We start from the raw sequence: 22,907 nt of genomic DNA on the forward strand, positions 1-22,907 counted from the left end.
TCCTTGTAACCGACTCCATGTAAACCCTAGCTCTCTCCGGTGTCTATAAACTGGAGAGGATGGTCCTTAGAAGCCCGATCACAATTACAATCATACCATCATAGGCTAGCTCTTAGGGTTTAGCCTCTACAATCTCGTGGTAGATCTACTCTTGTACTACTCATATCTTCAATATTAATCAAGCAGGAAGTAGGGTTTTACCTCCATCGAGAGGGCCCGAACCTGGGTAAACATTGTGTCCCTTGCTTCCTGTTACCATCAGCCTGAGACGCACAGATCGGGACCCCCTACCCGAGATCCGCTGGTTTTGACACCGACAGTCGTCTTGCTCGATGAAGAGTGGGTTGGTAGAAGAACTTGGCCTATCCATCATTCCAAGCAAATATGTGAGTGGGAGAAAGAGAATAACTTATAGCAAATGTACCTTGACCGATGTTGAAGATGGATCAATGATCACTCAAATGTGGAACAAGGAAATAGCGCAATTGGTACCACTCCAATTCTTGTCGGTTCTCACACCTACACAAGTAAAAGCTTATGGTGGAGGTCGGTTAGGATGGTGGCACAAAATTTGATGCAATTGTTAGTGAGCCTCAATAATGTTGGAAAAAAATCACAAATTTGCAAATGCAACAAGTAGACCAATAGCAAGACATGGTACACGGAAACACATACGCAAATAGATATGTGGGGTCGTGCAACTAAGGAGTGAGCCAAAATGTGGAAACCACGAAAATGCTCTTGTTGCACAACACTAGAGAGATGCTAGCACGATTGCACAATAGGCCGATACGAAACTTGTGCACAACCTACTAGGCAAAAATGCAACGACTTCTATCCCAAGTATGCTATATGTATGGTATTTCGATGGTATGATCCAAGATGATCGATTATGACAATCTTAATGTAGTATGATGCTATGGTTCTTGCTTATAAGCTCTTTGCTTATCTTTCCCTCTTGCTTAAAAGCTTGTTTGGCTCTTTCTCTTTTGAGCTCTTTTCTCATGCAAAACTTCACGAACCAAGATATCAACTGTGTATGCGATGACAACTTTGTGACACAAGAGATGATACCAAAATATGCACCACGATGATATGGTATGTATGCTATGGGAAGTATGATCACTAATGTGCACAAGTCACGTTGCCGGCAATACTCAAAGGCTAGTCTCGATGGGTAAGCAACGCAAAAGTAAGGCTATGTGGTTATCAATGCATTGGCAAGGACTAGACAATGTTGTCGTCGAGGTTACCATCGAGGTAGCCGTTTGTAAGTACGAACGGTTGATGGCGATGATGATTCCTTGGCGAAGATGAACGGTGGTGATGTTGATGTCGAACCGTACCTATATAGCCGAAACACAATAGGACACGGGAACCACTACTCAAATTCTCAAAGACCAAAACGTGTCAAAATTGTTGGAGGTGGTAGTGGTTAAGCGATGGTGGTGCTTGCGGAAAGCGGTGGTGGTATCAGAGTTCGTAAATGGTGGTGGAAGGTGGATAGGTGGTGGTGGCTGAACTAGAATTTTTTAGTTTCGTCAGGGATCAGCGGATGTCCGGTCGGGGAGCGGTCGTCGGGCGTCCGATGGCTAGCGGTCGTCCGGCGCCTGGCGATTTCGGCCACGGGATGAACAGCTCAGGTTCGTGGTGGAGGTGGTGAATTTGGTCAAATTCGAGCAATTTTGTGGACGGAAATGATGGAGATCATGGGGGAAAGCTAGATACACTCGTGGCAAAGCAAATTGGATCAAATCCAACAAAACTTCATCACACCAATAAATTATATTAAAAAATTGGGGCTATTTTTGGTGGGGATTTTTGAAATTGGGGAAGAACACAACAAAATCAAGCTAGAAAAAGAGGGGTAGGGGCTCCAAATACGTGATCAACGTGGCTCATGATACCAAGATGATCTAGGGTAGAACCCTAGATGCCTGATCTTTCACGATTGGAGGGAATCCTACGAAGAACACGAAGAACATGAGGGGGAGAATGAGGGGAACACGAGGGGAAACACGAGAGAAATCACTCAACCAACAAGATCCGGTCACACATATGCTAGATCCTCGAAACACAAAGAGTGATACATGTTTCAAAGTCAAAAAGGGATGATAAAAAGGGTCTTCTCCATGAGGAGATCTTGAAGGGTCTTCCGTGATGGGGTCTTGAATCCGCTTGGGGGATCTACTCCGAAAAAGTCGTGAGCTCCGAGGAGAAGTAACCAAGTGGATGAGCAAAGCTCAATCTCAAATATGAGATATCATAATGCTAACCCTAACTAGGAGGAGGAGGTCTATTTATAGTCTAAACGCAAAAGGGGGCGGAATGAAAGGGTACACGGGCCTCGGGCCCGAAGCTGCGCGCACACAGGCAGCGGACGTCCTGTCTCTACCGGTCGTCCGGTCACTCGCGAAGGTCCGGACGTCCGTAGGGCTCGGATTTCCGCTAATTATGTTCTGTGAACGAGTTGCCGGACGTCCGTGTTGGAAATATGCCCTAGAGGCAATAATAAATTGATTATTTTATATTTCCTTGTTCATGATAATCGTTTATTATCCATGCTAGAAATGTATTGATAGGAAACTCAGATACATGTGTGGATACATAGACAACACCATGTCCCTAGTAAGCCTCTAGTTGACTAGCTCGTTAATCAATAGATGGTTACGGTTTCCTGACCATGGACATTGGATGTCGTTGATAACGGGATCACATCATTAGGAGAATGATGTGATGGACAAGACCCAATCCTAAGCCTAGCACAAGATCATGTAGTTCGTATGCTAAAGCTTTTCTAATGTCAAGTATCATTTCCTTAGACCATGAGATTGTGCAACTCCCGGATACCGTAGGAGTGCTTTGGGTGTGCCAAACGTCACAACGTAACTGGGTGGCTATAAAGGTACACTACGGGTATCTCTGAAAGTGTCTGTTGGGTTGGCACGAATCGAGATTGGGATTTTGTCACTCCGTGTAAACGGAGAGGTATCTCTGGGCCCACTCGGTAGGACATCATCATAATGTGCACAATGTGACCAAGGGGTTGATCACGGGATGATGTGTTACGGAACGAGTAAAGAGACTTGCCGGTAACGAGATTGAACAAGGTATCGGTATACCGACGATCGAATCTCGGGCAAGTACCATACCGCTAGACAAAGGGAATTGTATACGGGATTGATTGAGTCCTTGACATCGTGGTTCATCCGATGAGATCATCGTGGAACATGTGGGAGCCAACATGGGTATCCAGATCCCGCTGTTGGTTATTGACCGGAGAACATCTCGGTCATGACTACATGTCTCCCGAACCCGTAGGGTCTACACACTTAAGGTTCGATGACGCTAGGGTTATAAAGGAAGTTTGTATGTGGTTACCGAATGTTGTTCGGAGTCCCGGATGAGATCCCGGACGTCACGAGGAGTTCCGGAATGGTCCGGAGGTAAAGATTTATATATAGGAAGTCCTGTTTCGGCCATCGGGACAAGTTTCGGGGTCATCGGTATTGTACCGGGACCACCGGAAGGGTCCCGGGGGCCCACCGGGTGGGGCCACCTGCCCCGGGGGGCCACATGGGCTGTAGGGGGTGCGCCTTGGCCTACATGGGCCAAGGGCACCAGCCCCTAGAGGCCCATGCGCCAAGATATAGGAAAAAGGGGAGAGTCCTAAAGGGGGAAGGCACCTCCGAGGTGCCTTGGGGAGGATGGACTCCTCCCCCCCTCTTAGCCGCACCCCTTCCTTGGAGGAAGGGGCAAGGCTGCGCCTCCCCCCTCTCCCCTGCCCCTATATATAGTGGAGGGGAGGGAGGGCATCCATACCTGAGCCCTTGGCGCCTCCCTCCCTCCCGTGACACCTCCTCCTCTCCCGTAGGTGCTTGGCGAAGCCCTGCAGGATTGCCACGCTCCTCCATCACCACCACGCCGTTGTGCTGCTGCTGGATGGAGTCTTCCTCAACCTCTCCCTCTCTCCTTGCTGGATCAAGGCGTGGGAGACATCGTCGAGCTGTACGTGTGTTGAACGCGGAGGTGCCGTCCGTTCGGCACTAGGATCATCGGTGATCTGAATCACGACGAGTACGACTCCATCAACCCCGTTCACTTGAACGCTTCCGCTTAGCGATCTACAAGGGTATGTAGATGCACTCTCCTTCCCCTCGTTGCTAGTCTCTCCATAGATAGATCTTGGTGACACGTAGGAAAATTTTGAATTTCTGCTACGTTCCCCAACAGTGGCATCATGAGCTAGGTCTATTGCGTAGATTCTTTGCACGAGTAGAACACAAAGTAGTTGTGGGCGTCGATATTGTTCAATATGCTTGCCGTTACTAGTCTTATCTTGATTCGGCGGCATCGTGGGATGAAGCGGCCCGGACCAACCTTACACGTACGCTTACGTGAGACCGGTTCCACCGACAAACATGCACTAGTTGCATAAGGTGGCTGGCGGGTGTCTGTCTCTCCCACTTTAGTCGGATCGGATTCGATGAAAAGGGTCCTTATGAAGGGTAAATAGCAATTGGCATATCACGTTGTGGTTCATGCGTAGGTAAGAAACGTTCTTGCTAGAAACCCATAGCAGCCACGTAAAACATGCAAACAACAATTAGAGGACGTCTAACTTGTTTTTGCAGGGTATGCTATGTGATGTGATATGGCCAAAAAGGATGTGATGAATGATATATGTGATGTATGAGATTGATCATGTTCTTGTAATAGGAATCACGACTTGCATGTCGATGAGTATGACAACCGGCAGGAGCCATAGGAGTTGTCTTTATTTATTTGTGACCTGCGTGTCAACTTAAACGTCATGTAATTACTTTACTTTATTGCTAACCGTTAGCCATAGTAGTAGAAGTAATAGTTGGCGAGGCAACTTCATGAAGACACGATGATGGAGATCATGATGATGGAGATCATGGTGTCATGCCGGTGACGATGATGATCATGGAGCCCCGAAGATGGAGATCAAAAGGAGCAAAGTGATGATGGCCATATCATGTCACTATTTGATTGCATGTGATGTTTATCATGTTTATACATCTTATTTGCTTAGAACGACGGTAGTAAATAAGATGATCCCTTACAACAATTTCAAGAAGTGTTCTCCCCTAACTGTGCACCGTTGCGACAGTTCGTGTTTCGAAGCACCACGTGATGATCGGGTGTTAGATTCTAACGTTCACATACAACGGGTGTAAGACAGATTTACACACGCGAAACACTTAGGGTTAACTTGACGAGCCTAGCATGTACAGACATGGCCTCGGAACACGGAGACCGAAAGGTCGAACATGAGTCGTATAGAAGATACGATCAACATGAAGATGTTCACCGATGATGACTAGTCCGTCTCACGTGATGATCGGACACGGCCTAGTTTGACTCGGATCATGTAATCACTTAGATGACTAGAGGGATGTCTATCTGAGTGGGAGTTCATAAGATGAACTTAATTATCCTGAACATAGTCAAAAGGTTTTTGCAAATTATGTCGTAGCTCACGCTATAGTTCTACTGTTTAGATATGTTCCTAGAGAAAAATTAGTTGAAAGTTGATAGTAGCAATTATGCGGACTAGGTCCGTAAACTGAGGATTGTCCTCATTGCTTCATAGAAGGCTTATGTCCTTAATGCACCGCTCAGTGTGCTGAACCTCGAACGTTGTCTGTGGTTGTTGCGAACATCTGACATACACGTTTTGATAACTACGTGATAGTTCAGTTAAACGGTTTAGAGTTGAGGCACCAAAGACGTTTTTGAAACATCGCGAAACATATGAGATGTTTTGAGGGCTGAAATTGGGATTTCAGGCTCGTGCCCATGTCAAGAGGTATAAGACCTCCGATGACTTTCTTAACCTGCAAACTAAGGAGAAAAGCTCAATTGTTGAGCTTGTGCTCAGATTGTCTGAGTACAACAATCATTTGAATCGAGTGGGAGTTGATCTTCCAGATAAGACAGTGATGGTTCTCCAAAGTCATTGCCACCAAGCTGTTAGAGCTTCGTGATGAACTATAACATATCAGGGATAGATATGATGATCCTTGAGGTATTCGCGATGTTTGACACCGCGAAAGTAGAAATCAAGAAGGAGCATCAATTGTTGATGGTTGGTGAAACCACTAGTTTCAAGAAGGGCAAGGGCAAGAAGGGATACTTCATGAAACGGCAAATCAGCTGCTGCTCTAGTGAAGAAACCCAAGGTAAAACCCAAACCCGAGACTAAGTGCTTCTGTAATAAGGGGAACAACCACTAGAGCAGAATTACCCTAGATACTTGGTAGATAAGAAGGCTGGCAAGGTCGATAGAAGTATATTGGATATACATTGTGTTAATGTGTACTTTGCTAGTACTCCTAGTAGCACCAGGGTATTAGATACCGGTTCGGTTGCTAAGTGTTAGTAACTCGAAACAAAAGGCTACGGAATAAACGGAGACTAGCTAAAGGTGAGCTGACGATATGTGTTGGAAGTTTTTCCAAGCTTGATATGATCAAGCATCGCACGCTCCCTCTACCAAAGAGATTGGTGTTAAACCTAAATAATTGTTATTTGGTGTTTGCGTTGAGCATAGACATGATTGGATTACGTCTATCGCAATACGGTTATTCATTTAAGGAGAATAATGGTTACTCTGTTTATTTGAATAATACCTTCAATGGTCTTACACCTAAAATGAATGGTTTATTAAATCTCGATCGTAGTGATACACATGTTCATGCCAAAAGATAGTAATGATAGTACCACCTACTTGTGGCACTGCCACGTAAGTCATATCGGTATAAAACGCATGAAGAAGCTCCATATTGATGGATCTTTGGGCTCACTCGTTTTTGAAAAGTTTGAGACATGCGAACCATGTCTATTGGTGTATATGCATGAAGAAACTCCATGCAAATGGACCGTTTTGACTCACTTGATTTTGAATCACTTGGGACATGCAAATCATACCACATGGGCAAGATGACTGAAAAGCCTCGTTTTCAGTAAGATGGAACAAGATAGCAACTTGTTGGAAGTAACACATTTTGATGTGTGCAGTCCAATGAGTGCTGAGGCATGCAGTGAATATCGTTATGTTCTTACTTCACAGATGATTCGAGTAGATGTTGAGTATATTTACTTGATGAATCACGAGTCTGAATTATTGAAAGGTTCAAGTAATTTCAGTGTGAAGTTGAAAGATCGTCGTGACAAGAGGATAAAAGATCTATGATATGATCATAGAGATGAATATCTGAATCACGAGTTTGGCACAGAATTAAGACATTGTGGAAATTGTTTCACAACTGATACAGCCTGGAACACCATAGTGTGATGGTGTGTCCAAACGTCATAGTTGCACCCTATTGGATATGGTGCATACCATGATGTCTCTTATCGAGTTACCACTATCGTTCATGGGTTAGGCATTAGAGACAACCACATTCACTTTAAATAGGGCACCACATAATTTCGTTGAGACGACACCGTATGAACTATGGTTTGGAGAAACCTAAGTTGCCGTTTCTTGAAAGTTTGGGGCTGCGACGCTTATGTGAAAAGGTTTCAGGTTGATAAGCTCGAACCCAAAGCAGATAAAATGCATCTTCATAGGACACCCAAAAACAGTTGGGTATACCTCCTAATTCAGATCCGAAAGCAATAGGGATTGTTTCTTGAATCGGGTCCTTTTTCGAGGAAAGGTTTCTCTCGAAAAGTTGAGTGGGAGGATGGTGGAGACTTGATGAGGTTATTGAACCGTCACTTCAACAAGTGTGTAGCAGGGCACAGGAAGTTGTTCCTGTGGCACGTACACCAACTGAAGTGGAAGCTTATGATAGTGATCATGAAACTTCGGATCGAGTCACTACCAAACCTCGTGGGATGACAAGGATGCGTACTACTTCAGAGTGGTACGTAATCCTGTCTTGGAAGTCATGTTGCTAGACAACAATGAACCTACGAGCTATGGAGAAGCGATGGTGGGCCCGGATTCCGATAAATGGCTCAAGGCCATAAAACCCGAGAGAGGATCCATGTATGAAAACAAAGTGTAGACTTTGGAAGAACTACTTGATGGTCGTAAGGCTGTTAGGTACATATGGATTTTGAAAGGAAGACAGACAATGATGGTAAGTGTCACCATTGAGAAAGCTCGACTTGTCGTTAAGATGTTTTTCGACAAGTTCAAGGAGTTGACTACGATGAGACTTTCTCACTCGTAGCGATGCTAAGAGTCTGTTGGAATTATATTAGCAATTACTGCATTATTTATGAAATCTTGCAGATAGGATGTCAAAACATTGTTTCCTCGACGATTCTTGAGGAAAGGTTGTATGTGATACAACCGGAAGGTTTTGTCTATCCTGAAATATGCTAATAAGTATGCAAAGCTCCAGCAATCCTTCTGAGGACTGGAGTGAGCATCTCGGAGTTGGAATGTATGCTTTGATGATGATCAAAGATTTTGGGTGTATACAAAGTTTATGAGAAACTTGTATTTCCAAAGAAGTGAGTGGGAGCACTATAGAATTTCTGATGAGTATATGTTGTTGACATATTAATGATCAGAAATGACGTAGAATTTCTGGAAAGCATATAGGGTTATTTGGAAAGTGTTTTCAATGGAAAACCTGGATTAAGCTACTTGAACATTGAGCATCAAGATCTATAAGGATAGATCAAAACGCTTAATAGTACTTTCAAATGAGCACATGCCTTGACGTGATCTTGAAGGTGTTCAAGATGGATCAGTCAAAGAAGGAGTTCTTGCCTGAGTTGTAAGGTATGAAGTTAAGACTTAAAGCTCGACCATGGCAGAATAGAGAGAAAGGAACGAAGGTCGTCCCCTATGCTTAAGACATAGGCTCTACAGTATGCTATGCTGTGTACCGCACCTGAAGTGTGCTTTACCATGAGTCAGTCAAGGGGTACAAGAGTGATCCAAGAATGGATCACAGGACAGCGGTCAAAGTTATCCTTAGTAACTAGTGGACTAAGGAATTTTCTCAATTATGGAGGTGGTAAAAGAGTTCGTCGTAAAGGGTTACGTCGATGCAAGCTTAACACCTATCCGGATAGCTCTGAGTAGAGATACCGGATACGTATAATGGAGCAACAATTTAGAATAGCTCCAAGTAGAACAGTTATTTGGAATAGCTCCAAATAGAACGTGGTAGCTGCATCTAGGAGATGACATAGAGATTTGTAAAGCACACACGGATCTGAAAGGTTCAGACCCGTTGACTATAACCTCTCTCACAAGCATAACATGATCAAACCCAGAACTCATCGAGTGTTAATCACATGGTAAATGTGAACTAGATTATTGACTCTAGTAAACTCTTTGGGTGTTAGTCACATGGGGATGTGACCTTGAGTGTTAATCACATATCGATGTGAACTAGATTATTGACTCTAGTGCAAGTGGGAGACTGTTGGAAATATGCCCTAGAGGCAATAATAAATTGATTATTATTATATTTCCTTGTTCATGATAATCGTTTATTATCCATGCTAGAATTGTATTGATAGGAAACTCAGATACATGTGTGGATACATAGACAACACCATGTCCCTAGTAAGCCTCTAGTTGACTAGCTCGTTAATCAATAGATGGTTACGGTTTCCTGACCATGGACATTGGATGTCGTTGATAACGGGATCACATCATTAGGAGAATGATGTGATGGACAAGACCCAATCCTAAGCCTAGCACAAGATCATGTAGTTCGTATGCTAAAGCTTTTCTAATGTCAAGTATCATTTCCTTAGACCATGAGATTGTGCAACTCCCGGATACCGTAGGAGTGCTTTGGGTGTGCCAAACGTCACAACGTAACTGGGTGGCTATAAAGGTACACTACGGGTATCTCTGAAAGTGTCTGTTGGGTTGGCACGAATCGAGATTGGGATTTTGTCACTCCGTGTAAACGGAGAGGTATCTCTGGGCCCACTCGGTAGGACATCATCATAATGTGCACAATGTGACCAAGGGGTTGATCACGGGATGATGTGTTACGGAACGAGTAAAGAGACTTGCCGGTAACGAGATTGAACAAGGTATCGGTATACCGACGATCGAATCTCGGGCAAGTACCATACCGCTAGACAAAGGGAATTGTATACGGGATCGATTGAGTCCTTGACATCGTGGTTCATCCGATGAGATCATCGTGGAACATGTGGGAGCCAACATGGGTATCCAGATCCCGCTGTTGGTTATTGACCGGAGAACATCTCGGTCATGTCTGCATGTCTCCCGAACCCGTAGGGTCTACACACTTAAGGTTCGATGACGCTAGGGTTATAAAGGAAGCTTGTATGTGGTTACCGAATGTTGTTCGGAGTCCCGGATGAGATCCCGGACGTCACGAGGAGTTCCGGAATGGTCCGGAGGTAAAGATTTATATATAGGAAGTCCTGTTTCGGCCATCGGGACAAGTTTCGGGGTCATCGGTATTGTACCGGGACCACCGGAAGGGTCCCGGGGGCCCACCGGGTGGGGCCACCTGCCCCGGGGGGCCACATGGGCTGTAGGGGGTGCGCCTTGGCCTACATGGGCCAAGGGCACCAGCCCCTAGAGGCCCATGCGCCAAGATATAGGAAAAAGGGGAGAGTCCTAAAGGGGGAAGGCACCTCCGAGGTGCCTTGGGGAGGATGGACTCCTCCCCCCCTCTTAGCCGCACCCCTTCCTTGGAGGAAGGGGCAAGGCTGCGCCTCCCCCCTCTCCCCTGCCCCTATATATAGTGGAGGGGAGGGAGGGCATCCATACCTGAGCCCTTGGCGCCTCCCTCCCTCCCGTGACACCTCCTCCTCTCCCGTAGGTGCTTGGCGAAGCCCTGCAGGATTGCCACGCTCCTCCATCACCACCACGCCGTTGTGCTGCTGCTGGATGGAGTCTTCCTCAACCTCTCCCTCTCTCCTTGCTGGATCAAGGCGTGGGAGACATCGTCGAGCTGTACGTGTGTTGAACGCGGAGGTGCCGTCCGTTCGGCACTAGGATCATCGGTGATCTGAATCACGACGAGTACGACTCCATCAACCCCGTTCACTTGAACGCTTCCGCTTAGCGATCTACAAGGGTATGTAGATGCACTCTCCTTCCCCTCGTTGCTAGTCTCTCCATAGATAGATCTTGGTGACACGTAGGAAAATTTTGAATTTCTGCTACGTTCCCCAACAGTCCGGAGGTGGCCGGTCGTCCGTTCGTCGGTCGTCCGGTGGCTTCGGTCTCGCAGAGTTGGCTCTGGTGTGGAATTACCGGTCGTCCGGAGGGGGCCGGACGTCCGCTCGCTGTAGCTCTCATCGGCAGGGACTTGGGTCGGCTGGGCCTTCAGGCGCCGGACGTCCGGTCCTGGGCGGACGTCCGCTCGCTGGAGCGTCAGGCGCCGGATGTCCAATCCTGGGCGGACGTCCGCTCGCTGGAGCTTCTTCGGTAGCTCTTCTTCTTGTCCTTCATACTCGGTGTCCTCGCCGTCTTGTCCATTGGATGTAGCTGTTTCGTGGCCTTCCTCTAAGTACCTGATCACACATAGTGTTTCCGCTTGAGGTAGTAGCCATGTCTCATGTGTAGAAAGTGGTAGTTCGGAGAGGAGCGAGTTCACCTTATTTTCGATAGCCTTTGCTCGAGCTCTTGTCATTGGTCCAAATGATGTCGTGAAAGATGTAGATACGTCCATGAGGATGATCGTGGGATGCTCCGCATCAGATACAACCACCGTTTTTTGCCGTTTACAACCACCCTTCTAGTCATTCAACTATATATTGACTCTGAAAAGTGAATGTGCTAGTAGACAATTCTTCGTATTTTTTTCTCATACTTCCTTCGTCCCATAATATGAATATGAGAGGTTATTACAGCCGATAAGCAGTGGAAAAACGGTTGTACATGTTTCACGAGGTACAAATATCCAGTCGCTGATTAAATAGAAGAAGAAGCAAAAAAAATGCATGGTAAGAATAAACAATCTATCAACTTGTGTATCTCTATCGATACAGTGGTATATACTGAAAAAACCGCTCTCCGGCCCACGGGTATGTACGAAGAGCAAAAACGGTTGTCCATCCATGCAAAAAAAAAAAAAACGTTCGCCCATATGCCCTAAAAAAAATCATCGGCAAAAAAGAATAAAGAATGTGTATTGATGTTTGTGGTCAAAAAAAAAAGAATGTGTATTGATGTTTTCTTTCTCTGCACTGAGGGATGAGATCGCCCGTACGGTAGATTCTACCGTAGCACGGCGGAGGCGAGGAAGCTGAGCACGGCGACGGCGCCGACGGCGGAGCAGCACAAGTCGACGAGCACCTCCCGCCTTGCCTTGGACTCCTTTCGCCCCCTCTTGCTCCTCACGAACTCCTCGTACCTCCTCTTGGCCTCCTCTCTTTCCTTCTCGCCTCCTTTCCTCGGCCCTTCCATTGCGGCTGCAAGAAACCGCAGGCAGCCTTCGCCGCTGACCGCCGCGTTTTCGGCGTCCTCGACGGTGAGGCTGACCTCCCTAAGGTATCCGGCCTCCTCCGAGCAGGTGACTGTGGTCTCGAACTTGCTCCCGCCGAGCACCGCCGCGAACCGCACCAACGTCTCGCCGGTGTACCAGTGTCTATCCACGGCCACCGCCCGCCGGCTCGACACGTTCACCGCCCGGCCGCTTCGGGGGTCAACGACGATCCAGCTGAGCTCCAAATCCGACGGAGAGAGCGAGGCCGCCGGCACCGGGTCCTTGCACTCGACGGCGTCCACGCGAAACGGCGAGGTCAGGAACCACGAGGACGACGTGGACGTCTCGACGACCCGAGAAAAGAGGGGCGCTCCCTTGTGGTACATGTCCACGGCGGAGATGAGCTCGCCGGGCAGACATTGATCAGCCGCGGTGACGGGAGCAACATCCGTGGAACTGGACGGGAAGGGGAAGGCGTCGGCGAAGAGGCGCTGCGGAGAGACGGCCGCGGAGTCGAGGATGTTGCTCTGCTGGGTCTGCAGCAGCGATGGCCACCGTGCGACGCAGAGCGCGCGCCACGTCTCGGGCTCCGCGGCGAGGGCGCGGAGGCCTGCCGTGGCGCAGCTCGCGGCGGCCAGGGACCGGCCGTCGAGGCGGCGCAGCGCGCAGGCCAGCACGTCGGCGGGCAGGTCCTCCACGGTGGTCGTCGGCATTTTCCCGGCCTCCCCGTCGGCCGACTCTGCTCCCACGTACCACAAGCCGGAGTAGCTAGCGTCACCACAAGCGCGGCCGGAGGTCCAACAATCTCCTCCCCGAACTCCAGACGCCGAGTGGGAATGCGATGGCTAGCAATGCGACCAAGAGTTGTTTGTTTATAGGCGTGCCGCGTGCACAACGCGCTGATGCCTTGTCGTGTCTTCCCTGTTTGGCCATGGCGAAAGTGACGCCGTGACAGCCCGACGGGCCGGGCCGGGCGCGTTCGGCCAACGGGAGAGACGTGCCTTGCGCGCCGGCGGGATCGCGCGGACGGCCGGTGTCGCGGGGCCGCGGACGTGCGTGCGGCGTGCCGGGAAGTGGGGGTTCTGAACAGACAGAGAGTTTTGTCGGTGCCAGCCTCTGCAGGTTAGCCCGTAGCGGCAGGCGCCGGCGACGGACGTACGCACACGCACGCACGCACGCACGCGATCGGTGTGTTTGCATGCATACGCGTGCCGTCCGAAACACCGGTTCCACGATCATGCGCTGGGCATTGCTGTGGATTCTGGCCTTCCAGATCCAAATGGGAAGAGCCCGTTGAAGCAGTTGTGTTCCTGCTGTAATTCCGACTAAAATATTGCATGCTGTAGGAACGTCTGCCAGATTGACGTGGGCACGAGACACCTGCAAGTTCCATCCGTGTCTGTGAAGCATTGGCCGGCTAGTTCTTGCATCATGTGCTATGCTCTTCTTACGTTAGCATACGTACCTCGTTTCTCCGTGACAATTCTTCCTTTTTAAGCCCGAAAACACGTCGGTTTTGTCGTATGTTCCATATTTCTTCGTCGGTCATTCTCGGTTATGCTCTTAGCTGTTGTCGCCCGCACCATTCAGCTAAGCTTTCGAGCATCTACACCCTGCCCTCTCGTACCCGTCTCAGATGTCCGGACAGGCCGTCCGATCCACCAGTCAAAAAAAAGACCCAATCAAACCTCTCAAACCGCGTACAAACGCCCGGACTGACCGGCAGCCCAAATCTAGGGCGGCCCGGGCATGCCCGCCTGAGGCCAAAATCACTATTTTAACCCTTTCAGCAAACTTTGTCACAAAGTAAATTCGACATGAAAGTATTTCACGATCTGACCCTTTTAGCAACGCCATAGCCCGCGGCGTTTCTGCTCAAAATAAAAACGCCGAGCTAGCTAGCGTTCCTGTTCAAAAAAGAAGCGCCGAGGTAGCTCGCGTTGCGGACCAGGTGAGAAACGCCAGAGTGCTTTGGCGTTTCTGCCCCGGACAGCAACACCAGGAGCATTGGCGTTTCCATGTTGCGTCGCATGCTTGTACTCTAGCCAACGTCTTGCCTGTTTGTTATAAGCGAGGACATCCAGCATCTAATTATCACATATCTGCTTCTGACCTACATGTACGTATATCCAATATCTACAATATACTAGTACACTTCTCACTTTTGCTCGTGGCATCCTACAGTAAATAAACTTTAACGTGGCAGGAGAGCATGCAATGAATTGACAAGAGGACCCTTTGTGTATACTAGCAGCACAGTACTGTACGTGTCCTCTCTATGACATAAATCCGTGGCACACCGTACGCCTAGATGTCGCAGCTGAGCCTGAGCTAGCTAGGAGGAACCAACATATCTCTGCGACAAGTGCCTTTTGCGGCCGCATGCTCCAAGAAAACACACAAAAAGAGCTGCCACTGTCCTCCATAACCTCACCGTGGCATGCATGAGCTGATCGACGCCAGAGGCTGAAACTGCAAAAGGAAGGCCGCAGTATGTACGTACCGTGGAGTAGCTACGCCTAGCTAGCTAGCTAGTCCATGGAAACGCCAATGCTCATGGCGTTGCTAGCCAGGGCAGCAACGCCCACTAGCTTGGCGTTTCTATGTGAATCGGCAATGCTAGCTAGCTCGACGTTTGAATGTGAATTTGAAACGCGAGCTACTCCGGCGTTTCTATATGGAGAGAAAACATCACGGGCTATGGCGTTGCTAAAAGGGTCAAATCGTGAAATAATTTCATGTTGAGTTCACTTTGTGGCAAAGATTGTTGAAAAGGTCAGAATAGTGATTTCGGCCCCCGCCTGATAGGCCCAACCCATCACAGACCCCACAGTTCTCCCACAAAAACCCCAATTTGGATGCCTCGCTCCGAACCCTAGCTCACTCTTTCTAGCTCCGTCCACTCTTCCCCATCTCCGATTCCGATCCCATCCACTCCGATGTCCAGCTCCGGCAGCGACTCCGGCTCCGACCTCGACTACGAGGAGGAGATGGTCCTCCGCATTGGGTTGGAGTGGTCCAAGGTGGACACCGGCGGCAGGCAGCTCTGGATCTGGAGCGTCGCAGCAGCTACCGCGTCGGCGCAGCGCGGACACCGGAGCTGGACCATCCCGGCCCGCACGCACCTCCGCCAGGACCATGCAGTCCGCACCGACCCCACGCTGTCTCCTTCCCCCGTCGGCCCCTTCTCCACGCGGGCAGCGATGGGTGCTAGTGTCGGTGCCGCCGTCCCGCCCGCGCACTCTGAAATCGGAGGTGCGTCCCGAGCGTCGTGATAGGCATCGGGCACGGGAGAGGGATCCGACGGAGCAGTCCGCGCGCCACCCCTGTGTTGGAAATATGCCCTGGCAATAATATTGTATTATTATATTTCCATATTCATAGTTAAGAGTTTATATTTCATACTATAACTGCTATGATCTAGGAGTATGCGATTCAGTGGAAAACTCATATGCACGTGTGGGATGATAAACTGTAACAATAGGTTCCCAATCTCGCCTCTAAGACTGGCTCAAGTGTTGTTGGTGATCATGTTTTCAAGATCTTAGGATATAGTTAAATGTAACGATAATCCTAAAACAACATTGAGGGTATGACGTTAGAAGAACGACCATATTGAATCGACCCAATACTTTTTTATTATACTTTGTGATTATATCGTCTAAAATCATCTGTTATAACACATGAGTGTTAGCATGTGTTTTAGTTCCTCAGACCATGAGAGTATCTCGGCCAGTTCCTACCAGACGGTGGGCTTTGAGGTTGCTCAAATGTCATATGTAACAAGGTGATCATAAAGACAACTTTCAGGTTCATTGGAAAGTTTGACAAGTGACCGGATAGCTCGAGAGTGGGATTTGCTCCTCCGACGATGGAGAGATATTCTTAGGACCCTCTCGGTGTGATGGCATCCATCATCGTCTGGACAGACACAGGTGACTACGTCACGGGGATGCCGGAACACATCAATGAGAAAGAAGAACGAAACCGGTAACAGGAGCAACGGTATAGTGAGCGTGGTGATGACTTAGGAGGATACCGATGCACACCGGGTTTCGTAAACTATCGTGAAGCAAAGGGAACATCACATGATAACCAAATGTTCACTCGAATATCATTCGTGTAATCATAGGGACCGATATGGATGTCCACGGTTCCGCTGTCGGTCATTGAACGAAGGGGTTTCGTTCATATCTATGGTTTACTGAACCTACGGGGTCACAAGCTTAAGGTAATCACGATCTGCTGAGTGTTAGTGGGACGGGAGTGATGAGAATATATTTGTGGAATTGTTTCACTAATATCTGGAATAGTTCCAAGAGGTTCCGGAAGCGTTTCGGGGTCACCGGAAGGGTTTCAGTGAATATTGGGTAATATCGGGTATTATCGATTAATTATATATAGGTGGAAAATGTTTTTGAGGATGTTAAATTATATATATATATATATATAATGCTCGAAAAATGTTTAGAATATTTTGTATTTAATTTAAATATCAACAAGCCTAATAAGGCCAGGTGGTGGAAGACCACTTGGGCCACAAAGGGCCAATAGGGGTGGTGCCCCCTTCTCCCCGTGGAAAGGGGAGAGGGAGGCCGAATTGGAGGGGGATTCCCCTCCCCTTGGTCGGCCACAAGGGGGAGACTTTGTTGGGGAACGTAGTAATTCAAAAAAAATCCTACGATCACGCGAGATCTATCTACGAGATGCATAGCAATGGGACAAGAGAGTGTGTCCACGTACCCTCGTAGACCGAAAACGGAAGCATTTAGTAACACGGTTGATGTAGTCAAACGTATTCACGATCCAACCAATCCAAGTACCGAACGTACGGCACCGCCGTTTTCAGCACACGTTCAGCACGATGACGTCCCTCGTGCTCTTGATTCAGTTGAGGACGAGGGAGGGTTCCGTCAGCACGACGGCGTGGCGACGGCGATGATGAAGTTACCGGTGCAGGGCTTTGCCTAAGCACTACGACGATGTGATCGAGGTGTTAAACTATGGAGGGGGCACCGCACACGGCTAAGAGATTGTCTGTTGTCCTTTGGGGTGCCCCCTTACCACGTATATAAAGGAGGGAGAGGAGGAGGCCGGCGGCCAGGAGGGGCGCGCCATAGGGGGAGTCCAACTAGGATTCCCAATCCTAGTTGGACTCCCCTTCTTTTTCCAAGAGGGGGAGAGAGGTAAGGAGGAGGAGAGGGAGAAGTAAAGAGGAGGGCGCCACCCCCTCCCTAGTCCAATTTGGACTTGCCATGGGGGGAGGGGGGGCGCCACCCTTGCGGCCCTTCTCTCCTTTCCACTAAGGCATGCAAGTGCATCTAGTGCCACCCCTAGTTGGTTTTGGAGTATTGACGACAAACCTGGTTGAGGGACTAATGTGTTTGTGAGAATTGCAGGATAACACAGGTAGTAGTCCCATATTGATTCGGTTTACCTACCAGAGATGACCCCTAAAAATGTATGAAGACATTGAAAACAATGGTGGTCTGTGAAGACATTCACATTGAAGACTATGATAAGAGAAGACATTGTGTGAAGACTATGGAGTGCGAAGACATAGTTGTTTCATAATTTCCTTTTCTTCTTTGTTGAGTCATAGGAACCACCATACTGTTAAGTGGGGTCCCAATGAACAAAGTTAGAGTGACTGATGTGATGCTTAACCAAATCCTATGTCTTCGAGCAAAGACAATGAGAGAAAATCTTATCCAGAGCTGGATGAGTCAGCTTGGCTTGTAGCCTAAGTTAAGCTGCCGCATGTGTTTGAAATCTGACCATTGGACATGTGTCAGTTTCTTAGTGACCCAGGGTCATTTTGGACAAATCAGGTCGAGTTGCCTCCTGGCTATAAATAGTCCACCCCCTACACCATAAATTGGTGGCTGCTCAGAGTTAGTGCATGGATTTTGTCGTTTGAGAGCAACCAACCTCCGAAGCCTTTGAGAGAGAATCCGTACGAGGAGAAAGCCCAAAACACCGAGAGCCAAAGAGTGTTAGGCATCATTGAAGTCTTTCTGTCCGCGTGATCTGAAGACTTATTACACTTGAGGACTATGAATCCTCCAGCCGGTTAGGCGTCGCATTCTGAGCATCCAATAGTCATTGTGGATTGTCGGTGAACGAAGTCTGTGAAGGTTTGGAAGTCTCCCTTGAAGACTTACCAGAGTGATTGGACGAGGACTAAGTGTTCTTAGCTCAAGGGGAATAAGGTGAAGACACGGTCTTATGAGTTAAATCTCAGCCTCTGTAACCAGACGAACAGTTGTCACAGCAACTGGAACTGGTCCAACAAATCCCTTGTCCTCTCCGAGCAACTGGTTCTATCCTACCTCTCTCATCTTACTACAGTTTGTCTTCGTGAAGTCTTTGCCTGCTTGCCTGATCTGTTTGATTTCACTATGTGAAGACTATTGTCTGTTTGGCTTCATACTATCTTCCATCCTGATCCTTTCTAGCTAGCTGCTCATAGTCTTCGTGCTTTCACTACATTACTACTTGACTATGGCTTGTCTAGTGTAGTCTACCTTCCGCTGCATATCTATAGGATACATTTCCATTGTTTGTCTTTGAAACACCCCTGTTTGAAGACTTCCATAAAAATCTCCTATTCACCTCCCCCCTCTAGTCGAATACTAGCACTTTCAATTAGTATCAGAGCAAGGTGCTCCGTTGTTCTGTTTGATTCGGTTTAACCACCTGGAGTTTTAGCTATGTTGACTGCAGGGATAATCAAAGTCTTTGCTGCGTGCCCTATCTTCGATGGGACTGATTACCCCTACTCGAAGAATAAGATGCGTATGCATCTTGAAGCCATTGATGTCAATCTCTCGTATGTCGTCAATAATGGCGTTCCCAAGACTGGTGAAGGTGCCACTCCTGCTGATGTCAAGAAGTTCTATGAACTGGATTCAACTGCCAAGGATATCATCTGTGGTCATCTGACCAAAGGGCAGTATGGTCGTGTGAGTGCTTTGGATACGATGAAGCTGGTCTGGGATAGGCTCTCCAAGGTCAACGAAGGCGTCTCAACATAAAGAGATTCAAGGATCAATGTTCTTCGCAATCTCTTCAACCGCTTCAAGAGAAATGACAATGAGAATGTCTAGCTCACATTTGATCGTCTCACTGATATCATGAATGAGCTTCATGCTCTCAGCGCCACTGAGATCACGAAACATGAAATCGTCAAGACACTGCTGAGATCACTTGACAGCTCATTTGACACCCTGGCCCTGATGATTCAAGAGCGCCCTGACTTCAAGACTCTCGATCCATCTGACATACTTGAGAGGCTCAACACACATGATTTCCAGCTATCTGAGAAAAGAGATATCTATGGTCCCAACTATGGCCGTACTCGTGCTTTGAAGGCAAAGGTCGTCCCCTCGTTTGAAGAAGAATCTGACTGCAGTTCTGGTGATCCTGAAGACATTGGAAAGGACCTCGCTATGCTTGTAAAGAAGTTCCAGAAGTTCACCAAGAATAAAGACTTCAGAAAGTCTTCAAGATCCAGCTCAAGAAATGATGAAGCTTCCTCTCATGATCACAAGAAGAGAACCTGTCACAAGTGCAAGAAACCTGGTCACTGCATCTCCGAGTCTCCACAGTGGGACAATGATGTAAGTGCATCTAGTGCCACCCCTAGTTTGGTTTTGGAGTATTGACGACAAACGTGGTTGAGGGACTAATGTGTTTGTGAGAATTGCAGAATAACACAGGTAGTAGTCCCTCCTTGATTCGGTTTACCTATCGGAGATGACCCTTAGAAATGTATGAAGACATTGAAGATAATGGTGGTACATGAAGACATTCACACTGAAGACTATGACAGGAGAAGACATTGAGTGAAGACTATGGAGCGCGAAGACTTAGTAGTTTCGTTGTTTCTTTTCTTGTTTGTTGAGTCATAGGAACCACCGCACTGTTAAGTGGGGTCCAAGTGAACAAAGTCAGAGTGACTGAAGTGATGCTCAACCAAAATCCTATGTCTTCGAGCGAAGACAATGAGAGAAAATCTTATCCAGAGTCGGATAAGTCAGCTTTACTTGTACCCAAGTCAAGCTGTCGCGTGTGTTTGAAATCTGACCGTTATGACACGTGTCAGTTCCTTAGTGACCCAGGGTCATTTCGGACAAATCAGGTCGGGTTGCCCAGTGGCTATAAATAGCCCACCCCCTACACCATAAATTGGTGGCTGCTCAGAGTTAGATACAACTTTTGTCGTTTGAGAGCAACCCACCTCCGAAGCCTTTGAGAGAGAGAATCCTTGCGAGGACAAAGCCCAAACCACCCAGAGCCCAGAGAGTGTTTGGCATCACTGAAGTCTTTCTGTTCGCGTGATCTGAAGACTTGTTACACTTGAGGACTATGAATCCTCCAGCCGGTTAGGCGTCACGTTCTGAGCATCCAAGAGTCATTGTGGATTGCCGGTGAACGAAGTCTGTGAAGGTTTGGAAGTCTACCTTGAAGACTTACCAGAGTGATTGGGCGAGGACTGTGTGTCCTTAGCTCAAGGGGAATAAGGTGAAGACGCGGTCTTCTGAGTTGAATCTCAGCCTCCTAACCAGACGTACAGTTGTCACAGCAATTGGAACTGGTCGAACAAATCCTTGTCTTCACAACACACTGGTTCTATCTCTTACTCTTCTTACTTACAGTTTGTTCTTGTGAAGTCATTGCCTGATTGCTCTGCCTGTTTGACTTCACTGTGTGACTACTTGTTCTGATTGGGTTCATACTATCTTCCACCCCTATCCTTACTACCTAGCTGCTAATAGTCTTTGTGCTTTCACCTCATTGAATACTTGACTATGGCTTGTATAGTGTAGTCTACCTTCCGCTGCATACGAATAGTGTTGTTTCTCCTCTTAATCTTCGAAACTCCCATGTTTTGAAGACTTTCATAAAAATTGCCTATTCACCCCCCTCTAGTCGATAACTAGCACTTTCAAATGAGACTAAGAAGAATAAGAAGAGAAAGGAATATGATTTTGATGACAAGAACAAGAAGAAATCCTCAAAGTCTTCTTCCAAGTCTTCGTCAAAGTCTTCATCACACAAGAAGAGCTCATCTGGCAAGGCTCATGCTTTTGTTGGCAAGGAGATGGATTCAGAGGAGGAATCTGCATCTGAGGAGGCAGAGGTGGAGTCTGAAGAGGAATCTGATTCTGGAGTAGCAAGCCTGGCTCTAGCTTCCGCATACGTTGCCAAGTCTATCTTCAACACTGAAGACAATGGCCTCGTCACCAACGATGATGCCAAGGATGAGGATGACTCTACTCCCACCTTCTGCTTCATGGCACAAGGTGCCAAGGTAAACTCACGTGATGATTACTTTCAAACTTCAAGTGAAGATGATGAAAGTGCAACTATCCCTAGGTGGTTTTGGTAATTCATAACAACATATAGCTCATTGAGCTAATGCTATTCCGAGACTATTATTTCAGGAAAGCTCAATGAATGGCATGGCATGGATGATGAAAGTGGATCCCTCAAAATATCAAGGACAAAGGATTGGCTCAAGCTCAAAAGCTCAAGACTCTACATTTTATATTTCAGTGATCCAAGATCACATTGAGTCTATAGGAAAAGCCAATACTATCAAGGAGGGATGAGGTGTTGCTTAATGAGCCTCTTGCTTCATGTGCTTAGTGATATGCTCCAAATACCCTCAACTACTTTCTCACATCCTCATATGACCTAAACCTAAAGCCAAAATCGGTCACACCGATTCTTTATATCCGGCGCCACCGAGTTCAAATGTCATAGCCACTGCCACAAACCCTAGGCAAATCGGTCTCACCGATAGGGATCTCGGTCTCACCGAGATGGGATTGTAATCTCTCTGTTTCCCTTCATAACATTTCGGTCTAACCGAAGTGAGTGATCAGTCCCATCGAGATTGCAATGTAAACTCTCTGTTTCCCTTTTGTAACATTTTGGTCTCACCGAAAAGAGCAAATCGGTCCCACCGAGTTTACCTGACCAACTCTCTGGTTAGCTAATTACCAAAATCGGTCTCACCGAGTTTGTGTAATTAGTCTCACCGAGATTACGTTATGCCCTAACCCTAACCATATCGGTCCTACTGAGTTGCATGTCGGTCCCACCGAAAATCCTAACGGTCACTAGGTTTACTAAATCGGTCTGACCGAGTTTGTTGATTCGGTCCCACCGAGATTGGTAAATTGTGTGTAATGGTTAGATTTTGTGTGGAGGCTATATATACCCCTCCACCTCCTCTTCATTCGTGGAGAGAGCCATCAGAACAAACCTACACTTCCAACTTACCAGTTCTAAGAGAGAACCACCTACTCATGTGTTGAGGCCAAGATATTCCATTCCTACCATATGAATCTTGATGCCTTCCCCAAGTTGCTTTCCACTCAAATCTTCTTTCCACCAGATCCAAATCCTATGAGAGAGAGGTGAGTGTTGGGGATACTATCATTTGAAGCACAAGAGCAAGGAGTTCATCAT

At 47.5% G+C, this 22,907-nt stretch overlaps 1 protein-coding gene across 1 annotated transcript; it reads right to left on the reverse strand.

Annotated features, from left to right (window-relative positions):
- Positions 1–11,654: 11,654 nt before the first annotated feature.
- On the reverse strand, positions 11,655–13,535 carry LOC123066020 (probable F-box protein At2g36090). The gene has a single exon (XM_044489189.1). The coding sequence runs from the start codon at positions 13,136–13,138 to the stop codon at positions 12,218–12,220; it is 921 nt and encodes a 306-aa protein (XP_044345124.1). The 5' UTR covers positions 13,139–13,535; the 3' UTR covers positions 11,655–12,217.
- Between the last annotated feature and the right edge of the window lie 9,372 nt (positions 13,536–22,907).

The sequence above is a fragment of the Triticum aestivum genome, chromosome 3B (genome assembly GCF_018294505.1).
Source record: "Triticum aestivum cultivar Chinese Spring chromosome 3B, IWGSC CS RefSeq v2.1, whole genome shotgun sequence".
Classification (NCBI taxonomy): Eukaryota; Viridiplantae; Streptophyta; class Magnoliopsida; order Poales; family Poaceae; genus Triticum; species Triticum aestivum.